This window comes from Trichoplax adhaerens, genomic scaffold (assembly GCF_000150275.1).
Source record: "Trichoplax adhaerens TRIADscaffold_5 genomic scaffold, whole genome shotgun sequence".
Taxonomy (NCBI): domain Eukaryota; kingdom Metazoa; phylum Placozoa; class Uniplacotomia; order Trichoplacea; family Trichoplacidae; genus Trichoplax; species Trichoplax adhaerens.
Genome location: NW_002060947.1, coordinates 4,407,272 through 4,419,366, shown reverse-complemented (window position 1 = coordinate 4,419,366; position 12,095 = coordinate 4,407,272). Strand labels below are relative to the sequence as shown.

Genomic DNA, 12,095 nt, shown 5'->3' with positions numbered 1-12,095 from the left:
TATCAAGTATCAAGCATAAATGTAATCTAGATGTAACATCGATCTAGTACCAGTAATACAAATGGAAAGTGCAAAGGTCTCTAGCCATCGGTAACTTGTATATTTTTACTACTTATATATTGATCAATACTACTGTAATAGTATGACCGCGTTAGCAGTAAATTATAGCGTAGGAATTCCTTTATTGAATGCTTATTGCATGTACGTCTGTGCGAATACAACTAAGTATCAAGGTGGTTACGTTTCCATATATACTTTTACTTGTAAGGCCTATCTTGTCAGAACAACACAATATGATTTTATCTATATGCATTCTCTACATTCCAATGCCAATTAGCCACTTATTCTAATGTATCATTTGGTGCATGCAACGCATCATGTAATAAGCCTTTTCAGCGCATATATCTCGATATGTTCCAAGTCAATCCCAGAAGTGATGGGAGAAGACGAATTAATATACAGTAACATTAATTTGTAAAAGTGGCTGGGTCAAAATGATATCCAAGATATTTACCATAATGTCTAGTATAATCCACAATTTAGTTAATATGTAATTTGACTGACAAGAAATGTTTTTCGAGTTACGAGAATTTTTCACTGTCAATAAAGGAGTATTACGCGAATTTCATTCATTAGTTATATCAATCAAAGCTGCGTTTTTCACTGTACAATGACATAATCAAGTCATAAATTTATACGATTTAATCACCATTTCGTGATTTTTCCATAACTCAATTATATAACCATGGACTACTAAAAATATCTACTGTAGTTCCATTTAGTTGTCCAGCTACAACATATGCAATTATTCAGAGACATGATTGTTGATGGGATACTGGATTGACCTAAAATGTCGGCAGGCCACAGAAAGAAAGGCGGAAGGATTATAATTAGATCTTTGCGTAAGAGTTCATACAGCTCGTGGACAACAGCTTGATACGAGTTATGTACAGTATACTATTGCCTATACGAGCATAATTGATCAGCCCGTCAGTAAAGGGAAAGTAGCCTGCCAATAAACATTAAAATTGCCATCATCCTATTGAAATGTTATGTCTGAGTATGCCAATCTACATCTCCCCCTTTAGTTTTAGAAATACTAAAAGGATAATATCAACCTTTTCTAGTACTATTAATAAACTAAATCATCTAAACAATAGATTAGATCGTCGATTACATCTGCCATGGATATACCGTTGGTCTTCGTCCTATGCTTTTCGTGAAAGAGATGTTAATCCAAAGCACTCTTATTCGTATCTATTAGAGGGCTATCCTATTATCTTTGAGCCAAATCAAAAAGAACTAACTAAAGCACAAAACTTATTTACAAAAGGAAATAATAAATTCGTTACTTCTGTTATGGAATTCGAACAATTGGATAGATTGCCGTATACACTACCAGAGGTAAGTTGAAAGCTAGCCTTTGGTATAATGTACAAGACTATACGCACTTACAATTGTAGCTTAGTTGCCTTATGCACTACCAGAGGTAAGCTGAAAACTAACGTTAGGTATAATGTATGAGAGTATACGCACTTACAGTTGTAGTTTAGTATTCGTCTACTGCGTAAGATGATACTCATATTTGCAGTACATGTATTCAGTATACTGTAGCTGCAGCTAGTATGCTCCACTTTATCGCTTTATTATGCGAACTAGCTGGCATTAAATTGTAAGATACATCTGATGTAAACTCCTATCTAATCTCAAGTAATTGCTCGATAATTAATTATTGCTTATGCAAAATAACGAGTATTAAGCTGGTTCATAATGTTTGCATTGTCATTAATCTATGAATGAGGATTAGATTGCCTTTATTGGACGTAGTAATGCTGGTAAATCCACGTTAATCAATGCGATAGCATGTGGAGGCAACAGGTTCGCTAGAACCTCCAAGAAACCAGTAAGATACGCTAACTTTGAACCGGAGGTTTAAAGGCTCTCTCCAACCTAACCTTTTGTTCGTTTACTTTTAGGGACACACAAGATTACTTAATTTTTACAGCATTGCCAACAAGCTATTCCTGGTTGACACGCCTGGTTATGGTTATAGAAGCCCTAAGTATTTTGAAGAGCTAGTACAACGTTACACAGTAAACCGTACTAGGTAAGCTTTCAATTACGTAAAGATCTTATAATATTACTGCCATCCAAGAATGCATCCTCGTTAACTTCGATGCTGTGTTTAGAATGATAATTTACCATTCCTATATTGCATCTCAACCACTTACTCCTACAGTATATAGCCTTACTGCAGTTATCAAATCTATCTAGCGTATTAGTGTACATTTAAATACTTGCTCCAACTTCTGATTTTCTATTTTTTGCTTCTGGTGATTTACCATAGACTCCGTAATTCTTGCTTACTAATTGATTCACGTCATGGCTTCAAAAGTAACGACCTGGAAGCTTTAGCAGTCATGGAAGATTATGGCTTGTCCTATCAAGTAAGCTGACATTTAAATTGTCATTAAAACAGTTAGTATTTACTACTGAGGCTTAAGTTATAGTGATGTTGAAATATTGTGAAGGCCCCCTATACTGGATTACTGTTAGAATATACCATAATAGGGGCAGATTCGCTGAACGCGCAATTTTCTCTCCATTAATGGATTTTTATTGCAGATCGTTTTAACGAAGGTGGACTGTGTTACTAGAGGAAATATGTTAAGGCTATTAAGTGATGTCTATGAGATTGTTCATAAAACAAACTGCTGCTTACCTCAAGTTTTCCCTGTCAGGTAAATAGACTGTCCGTATTGTGACAAAGGTATCCATATCTAGAGATAACAGTTGCTCTCTCAAATTGTGAGCACTGTTGTTAACATAATCTGCGATTTCTACCATTATTTTATTTGATCATACAAATGATGGTCGAAAATCATTAGTAATTCCTTGAAAATATATTTTATCAGATTAGACAGTTAACACTCAAATTACTGTATTTATATCTCTTCAGCGCGAAACGAAGAAAGGGATTGGCAGAACTTCGCTGTTTTATTGCTTCTACAAAACTAATCAATTAACGTGAACAAGCTAGGATCTCAGTTCTAAAGAAATTTCGGTGCCTGGGGTAAAACTCTTCTATATTCGAAGATAACTATAATCTGTTCTATGGTATCAGCATGCTTGCATTATTACGTGTTCGTCATGCTTCCTTTGTGTATATGCAATCTTGCCTTAGTATTATATCAAATCTACGCTATTGCAGCTTTCTAGTACCTATAAGGAATGATCAATTTTATTATGATTCTTATCAACTTAATGGATGCAATGTATAATAAGATGTGTATATATACAGCAACCAAAGCTGACTAGTAATAAAGTTTTTATATCTCTGATCAATTCATGTCCGAGCAAATGCTGGTACATTTAAAAATAGCGTACTATAAATTCTGGTCAAAGTAAACACTTTCTTACTGACGTAACACAACATAGATGGAATTTGGAACGTCTGTATTGCTATCTACTTCAAAATAAGAATACCAAGTTGCAATAGAAAATTAGCAATAGCAATAATAAGTTACAGGCTATTATTCCTTTATAATTACAGATCGGTATTGCTCACAATAAATAGTTCACATCTAAAATTATTACGAAGAAAAATAAAACCTTCACTCGTTCATGATTCTAGATTCGCATCTTAATTTCCACTGTAATAAATTTTTTGACGTTTTCCAAGACGGATAGTCATGCAGTAACACTTATAGCATGAGGCCAGAACAACAACATCGCTCAATATTAATATCATACAAGTAGTGTATAGATATGTCAGTGTTACTACAACGTAATATGCACAATTTTTTGTAACCTACGAGATCAAAATTTAAGCCTGCTTTAGCTCTTTTACAATTAAAGGTAATTTCGTATATTAATTATCATTGACAGAAAATCACGTATATGCTTTTTTAATCAGAAATTTTGTTCAAGATCACACACCAGTTTCCACGATCATAAAAGCTCTCACGAATAGTAACATTATTTATTGCCTTGCACATCGATATCAATTCAGATTCCATAAAGACGTGATAGTAACGATGATAGAGAGTTTGATTTGAAGCTGAATTATTTGCCACATTTTCAAATTTCTTATTATGACGATTGTTATAATGCCACGGCACTAAAAGGTCTTGTTTTTCGAAATGTCTAAGCTTGAACTTACGCACGCCGGTATCTGCTTCTCGATTAGTCAATACCCCTTAAATTGATATAAATAGCGAAGATTTAATCATTGATTTTATACATAAATTATCCTCATGAATGGATTACTATAAGAAATTGATCTACTCTAAAATAAAAAGTACTTACCGTCCGTCGATAAATTAGCAGAAGTATTATGTTTCATTTTTTCTTTATCAATATTTCTCTGATCTTGCTCCAAAGCCCACACATATACTAACGCTACACCATCGCGTCTTAATATTCTAATACATTCTTTTAATGCTTCAATTCTTCTTTTCTAAAGAGAAGATAGAGTATTGGTAATCCAATTTGAGGGAGATACTTAATCCTTCTCTTACCGTTGTTGATAAATGGTGAATGACGGCTATACAAATGCAAGCATCAAATGCCTGAGACTGAAAGGGCAAATTCAAAATATCACAAAGGATGACCTCAAAACCTCTTTCCCTAAATTAATTTTAAGAGAGATATAAGTAAAGTAATCTATAGTATACAGATCACACTAATTTACATTACATTTGTAGGAAAATTCAAAAAATAAAAATTTTTCAAGGCTTTTTACGGAAAGACTAATAATATTACCCGCAAATAGATACTAGGCCGCTACTGCGATCGCATCCAACCTAATATTATAAGTAGTATTAATTCGATAGTGTCAAAGTTCATGTACGATTAATTACTCCAATTTTTAAACTTCAATTTATATTCAATTAATATCTACTATAAATTATCGGTCTGTTGATTGTAAACCTTGACCTACACAACACAACTTCTAGTAGTATATTACTACACACTTGTATAATAGTAAAAAACATAGAATATTTATACACTATTTTCCTGTAGTTGCTATACAGTTTACTGAATTCATTTTAATATATTGTACTCACCATATACAAAGATTTGTTGACATTCATGTATTTACCATTACCACAACCTAAGAAAAAGGGTTAAAGAACAAAAATTGTTATTACTCTTGGATTTACTGTTTTCCATTAGCCACACTATACGCATTCCTATGCAGTGGCTTGATAGTACCAGATCGGATCCGACACAAATAATTACTATATTATATATATAATAATTGTATTGTTCCTGCCTAATACAACAAATTGACAGAATTGCTTCAAAGTTATATAACATTACCGATATCTAATACCATAGATCCTTCAGGTAGACTAGTAAGAAAGTTGGCAATCACTGGCCAAGGGGAATGTCGAGTCCCGCTAAAATGATCCGCAATATTGTCATATATCTATAAGAATATATTTTTAAATATAATTATCCGGATTAACCTCTAATACTTATTATTCACTGCCTAATACAAAAGTTGCGTATAACAATCATGCCTATTAATAAACCCCTCGAATTATTATTGATTGTACTGACATTATATACATATTCACGTTCTAAGCTTGCGGCTTCTTTATCAGTACATGGATTGCAATTTACTTCAGCTCTACCCGGTAGGTATTACAATGAATCAATCAATTCATAAAAAGACAGTTTCTCCTCTTATAAGTTGAAATTGCAATGAATGAAAATTAAAATTGTATTATACTTACTTTGAAAGGAGATTTAGCTGTGTGTCACACGAATTAGGATACTCTATCGTAATTGACGTCCAAAGTTAGTATTATATTGGAAAATAACGTACCAATAAAAACTATACTTATAACTCTCGAAGATACTTAACAACCCTACAGATCAAAGGTCGAAATATAGAATAGAGCGAATAGCCCATTACTTACTACAATTACAAGGAGAATGTCTAATTTTTCGAAAAGTAAACGAAACCCTTCGGGATCTCTCCAATAATGTTATGTTGCTATTGTTGTCATTGTCATCACAAACCACATCATATTTTCGAGGTGTAATTCTAAATCAATATTTCCAATAGCAAACAGCATTATGTTACATGAACGTGTCCTATTGATTTTCAGCTTAGGCTTGAGAAATTTGTAGAATTATCGTATGAAATAGTATGTGATGCAAGGCTCTTTCTATCATCAAATGAACAAAGGAATTCTTCTTACCCATGGCTCCATAAGTACCTACATTCGCCTGACATCACCAATAGGCTGCGTCTAGGCAAATTAATCGATATTCGAGTTCCATCCGGATGCCGAAAGTCCATCACAATCTAATATTTTTGCAGTAATCATTGAGGACGTCAGTGGCTACTCTACTAATATGGTCAATTGGTGAATGGAAGTAAAATAATATGGTTATGAAGAATAATTAGAACATATCCTAATTATGGGTACCTGAGACAGCAGCGATAGTGAAACGATCTGGTCTTGGAACGCAGAATGAGTATCAATATGAGGGGGTATCCCTGCTCAGCACATACATAAATTTATTGTATCATTGTATATTATATTATTATTATCAGCTGTCCACTTAACGAAACAACTACAGTATCGCTATTGGCAAATACCTTGGCCAGGCATGTATTCATTCACTGTTAGTTGATCAGGTTGATGTTGGATATAACCGTCGTCTGTCATACGTTGACAGATATATCTACATTTACTTGGTATTGTGGCATGTAAGGGTTTATCTTTATCCACTGTATTTGTATCATATCGAAATTCGTAGCCATAGTGTTTTACATGACGATGCTTAAGGCGTCGCTGCATTGATTCCCGATCGGATTGCACGGTTTGACACGGATGAGTATCATGAGAAGCTTGACCGTGATTGGTGTACCAACCTATACTTTGCAATAATTCATCTTCTTCTTGCTCACTGACATAATTTTGAATTAATAACAATCCTTCAGGATAGCCTAAGTTAGAGTCTTTATTGGTTTCGCAAAAATAATCTTCCAAGTAATTGAGAATAAACGCCTTAATACCCGATTTTACCAAGTACTTGACATCGGTATCACAAAAGGCGATCAATTCAATGGCATGGATATTATCATATGCTTGCTTTGCATCGGTTACTGTTTGATAAGACAAGACAGAGAACGGTTTATCAGGTAACATGATGATATTAGTAATTTGTCCATATCGGCCAAACACCGATGTTAAGATTGTTCGAGTTATACCACAACCCAATCCTCCATTGCTGATGAGTAAATGCCTAGAAGGTTGATCACTGACTTTAAACTCATTCAAAACATTATGTCGATCAAGGATTCGCTTGGCACGTTGCTGTTTTCGTAGTGCTTTCTTCTGTGCCTTGTTTAACTTTATCCTTTCATTGTTTTGCACATTGCAATCCATTTTGATGACTACTTATTACGAATACTTTGAATCAAAGGCTAGTCGATTCGAAGTATTATGATTTCCATTTGCTGCAGTGTTGCAAAGTTGAATCTCGCATTTGATGTTGATGATGGATCGCCGTGTGGACGAGTCTGGATCCGTTCCATGGTAACCTATCGAGCTGTGTACTGTACAGTATAGACCTGATTACAGTACTGTATACTGTACAGTTCATTACGGTGGCTTTGTGAGCCACCGTAGTTCATACAGGGTCTGTCGTGTACTGGTACAGTTGTTCTACCAGCGAAGCATTTGAGGACCGTACTGTCACTCTGTCAGTCCAAGATCCAGGTGCTGCATGACGTCATGAAGATATTCCATGTCACTTGAATTACAGTTGACGTTAAGACAGTACAGTACAGTACAGTACAGTACAGTACAGTACAGTACAGTACTGTACACTGTACAGTACTTTACTGTAATCATCAAATATTAATGGTACAGTACAATACAGTACTGTACTGTACTTGTGAACCACGTCTAGTACTGTACACTGTAAGAAAATTTAGATCAGTGCGAATTTTCTTACAGCACTGTGCTATACAGTACAGTACAGTATAGCGTACAGTAGCACTGACTGTATCGGCACAATGATAGACAGGTCAGCTACTTTATTGTACTGTACAGTGTACAGTGTACAGTACTTGTGAACCACGTCTAGTACAGTATCATACACTGTAGCTTACAGTACGGTACTGTACTGTACGTACTGTACTGTACACCGTAAGAAAATTCAGGTCGGTGCGAATTTTCTTACAGCACTGTACACTGTATCGGCACAACGATAGACAGGTCAGCTACTGTACTGTACACTGTACAGTCCACTATTCAATACAGTACACAGTAGTCTACAGTACAGTCTTGCACTGTACGTACTGTACACTGTAAGAAAATTCAGGTCAGTGCGAATTTTCTTACAGCACTGTACTATACTGTACAGTATAGTGTACAGTAGTACTGTATCGGCACAACGATAGACAGGTCACCTATTGCACTGTACTGTACAGTATAATACACAGTAGTCTACAGTACTGTCCTGCACTGTACTTACTGTACTGTACACTGTAAGAAAATTCAGGTCAGTGCGAATTTTCTTACAGCACTGTACTATGGTGTACAGTATAGTGCACAGTAGTACTGTATCGGCACAACGATAGACAGACAGTTCAGATACCGTACAGTACAGTGCACAGTACGGTGTACTGTAGTGTTACAGTACTTTGTCTGCTGTACTGTAATACTACAGTATTTTCCATACAGTACACAGTACTGTACTGGACTGGACACTGTTTCAAGTGACGACCCTGCCATCCTTTTCGACTTCATCGTCACTCATCTCTATGCTGGGTTTTTTTTCAAAGCAGTTTTAATCAAGTATTTTGTGGAATTAAAACGTTATTACAACATTAAAAATCTGTTGTACGGGCGCACTTGCTGCCTTGACACTCTTCGACAACAAATACATCAATTGAAGGATACTTTGAAGCACCGCTTTGCTGCTATTTTTCCCAGCAAGTCGTTCATTGCATTCAACTGCCGTTCGACACCAAGGTCGATTCCCGTTATGCCTGCGACGATCCCACCGGACAAGGTAAACCATTTGATCTATTTCTTTGCCTTCAATCCTTTTTCATTTTGATCCCTTCCAGTATATCATGTCATGCATGTATTGTTAGTTCCATGAATTTGGAGTAGAACTTGGTTTTGCAGTCAAGGTGTATTTTTCCTTTCTACCCCAATTTGTCCTATCCAATTCTATCGCAACAACGCTGACCGGTACTGCTGTTATTTGAGCCATCTTACTGTAGTGTTGGGTGTAGCCTACTAGTCCATACACACTTTTTCACCACTGTCTTTTCATGCAGTTTTGTAAACGTCAACATGGAGTTCTCAAGTAGGCCATGTTGCATTTGCCAATACTAATGGACTGCAATGCAAGACAAGGAAATGGCCATACTCTATTCATAACAACAGAAATTGCAAGGTATCCTACTACTACTACTGCAATACAGTGACTATCCCGTGCCAGGCTGCCAACATCATCAACAAGTACTGTCTACCTTTTGCAATTTTGTAGCCATTCATAAAATACGTCCTTGGCTATTTTTAGTCGATGGCCGATAATAAAGATCCATTTAATCGCCCGACAATATGAACAATTTAACATACTGAATCAACGCTCGATACACCGGTCTATTCGACCCGTATCATTTTTTGGCGTGTTCATCGCTGGCACGACTCTACCAGTAGTGGAAAATGCAACCACCAAGACTGTTGGATCTTTCAACAGTCCATCAAATGATCCCTTCAATAACAAAAAAAAATCCATCGCTTTGATCGATCAATCGATTCCTAGCTATTTGCAGTTATTTCTTTTGCAACAAACGTAAAAAACCACCAACTACTAGAGTATGCTTGATGGTAGAAAAGTCAATTTCTTTTTTTCTTGACATGAGACAATCTTCCTACTTCATGTTAAATTCACTTTGTCCCCCCGCTTCTACTGTAGAGTGTACTGCATGGAGTCCAGGGTAAAATGAATAGTAGACATCCATGTATGGAATAAAGGACAGCATAGACGGGAAGACTGATCCTTTCTACCGTGGTAGTCGACCACCAACTTGATAAAATTCATTCTTGATCATGTCTTGAACAAAGACTGCCAACCTTAACTCAAGAGGAACTACGCGGATATAGATTGACCAAGACGCTAACAGTCCAATACTCTTTTCGTTATCCACTTACTCAACATGAAGGATACCCTGTTCCACCACTCAAGTACTCATAATACAGTCAATAAATGCATCATTAAAGAGATGTCGGGTGTCGCATTTCCACACTTCCTGTCGGGACCAACTGTTTATTAATTTTATTTATCTCATTTCGTTTTCATGCCTTTCATTATTGGATTACCATCGACTGGACTGGACTGGACTTTCTTTTTGCCATAACCCAAAATAAATACACATTCTAATAAAACCTACTTCGTTTTCAAGCCTCCAATGAGATCACGCTAACCTACAAGACTCTGTCAATGAGATCCATTTGGATGGAATCTATTTACCATATACAGATTGCCCGACTACGATCGACTACTGTACTGTAGATGTATTTACTCTTTAGAATATATAATCTCTCTCATTTAATTTATAAATTCCTACATTGTTACCCGGTCATGACTTGAATACAGTACTACATTATGTTAACAACAAGAAAGTTGATCAGCTAATGGATACACCTATACTGTAGTGTGGATTACTAATAAATGACTAATCCATGCCAGGACTATGGCCATGATTTAGTAGAGTTGGACTCTACTATCTAAGTAAAAACCCTGCTTTGACAAGCATTATGACAGTGCAATGTTCAAAACCCCCAGACGCTATCACACTCTGCGCTAGATCGCACACACGTACATTCCTATTTACTAGATGAAATGTTTCATCGAGCATCACTTCTTGTAGGCAATAAAAAAAAAAATTCTTAACAAACAACGATCGAAGAAGTGTAGACGACCCTGGTTAACCAGGGCAATCATCATCAAAACTATTGGCGTACTCTTTCCTAAAGTCGTAAATTCATCCAATTGATAATCAACATGCCTCTGGTCTTGATCGACTGTACGTTCAATACAGTACAGCAAGATCAAAAATGAATTCGAATATCGTACAGGAGGTATGCGGACATTGCCTTTTTAAAACATCAGACCACCCAACAAAGTCCTGTCGTATTTAATATTAAAAATACTATATAGACAAGATGAAAGAGTGAATTGAAAACCAACAAACTGCTATACCGATCATCAGTAAAACCAACTTTCCACTCATTCAATTCCAGCCAAAATAACATCATCCTGATCATGATAAATACGTACAGTATTTTTTAAAAGTAGTGGTAAAAACACCGGTTACTATCTTGCCACTTTTGTACTAGATGGTATTCAATGTTTTGGCTCTACATTGCAAAACAAATATCACCAAGCAAAGTTGGTCTACCTTGTTTGGTGCATAGTTCATTTTAACTTTCTACCCTCGATGGTTGACCATGTTACTAACCACGTAAACTGTACACGCTGCACAGTGGGCTGAATGGATCATTCTGATAAACTGCTATTACTGTATATTAACCAACATTATGTTACGATCAATCATAAGAATTGATCATTTGGTTGGACTGACGAAGCGTTAATTATCCAAGTCTTATTTAATAGAGATAAAAAATCTCCATGCATTTTATCAAGCAATATTCTCCTTGTCCAAAGAGCTTATAACCAATAAACTCCACAAATTACAAATGCTAACTTAAGCCCAAATCCCAGACACAGTACATAATCCATTGCTCATGGAGCACTGAATGTACTTACTGTATAATATTAACCCTATTCTGTATAGAGGTGTAACCTTTTCCGCTTGATGCTATAACCTACTTTTAAAATGAAATTAGAATAGACGAAATCTGATCAGGCTATTCATGGAAATCTTTAATGTTACTACGCAATCGAATATTCGTACTGACTTTGCAATCACTCTGCTGATGTAATTTCTTATAGATAGAAAAAATTTTAACAAAGTCAGAAGCGTACTGCCATTCTTTTGAATATCAAATTTGATTCTTGCTTTTCTTATACCTCTCTATTCTTAA

At 35.7% G+C, this 12,095-nt stretch overlaps 2 protein-coding genes across 2 annotated transcripts; one reads left to right on the top strand and one right to left on the bottom strand.

Moving 5' to 3' along the window:
* Window positions 1-142: 142 nt before the first annotated feature.
* Window positions 143-3,281, top strand: TRIADDRAFT_56574 (uncharacterized protein; the record flags this gene model as incomplete). The annotated part of the gene is made up of 6 exons (XM_002112901.1): window positions 143-201; window positions 1,161-1,404; window positions 1,977-2,107; window positions 2,348-2,447; window positions 2,626-2,741; window positions 3,212-3,281. The coding sequence occupies 6 exons, from the start codon at window positions 143-145 to the stop codon at window positions 3,279-3,281; spliced, it is 720 nt and encodes a 239-aa protein (XP_002112937.1).
* Window positions 3,282-3,908: 627 nt separating this feature from the next.
* On the bottom strand, window positions 3,909-7,412 carry TRIADDRAFT_26003 (uncharacterized protein; the record flags this gene model as incomplete). Its single annotated transcript, XM_002112459.1, has 12 exons — window positions 3,909-4,198; window positions 4,309-4,459; window positions 4,521-4,629; window positions 4,765-4,805; window positions 5,070-5,116; window positions 5,326-5,434; window positions 5,569-5,638; window positions 5,745-5,787; window positions 5,931-6,058; window positions 6,216-6,322; window positions 6,447-6,520; window positions 6,620-7,412. 12 exons carry the CDS (start codon window positions 7,410-7,412, stop codon window positions 3,909-3,911), a joined length of 1,962 nt encoding a protein of 653 aa, XP_002112495.1.
* Between the last annotated feature and the right edge of the window lie 4,683 nt (window positions 7,413-12,095).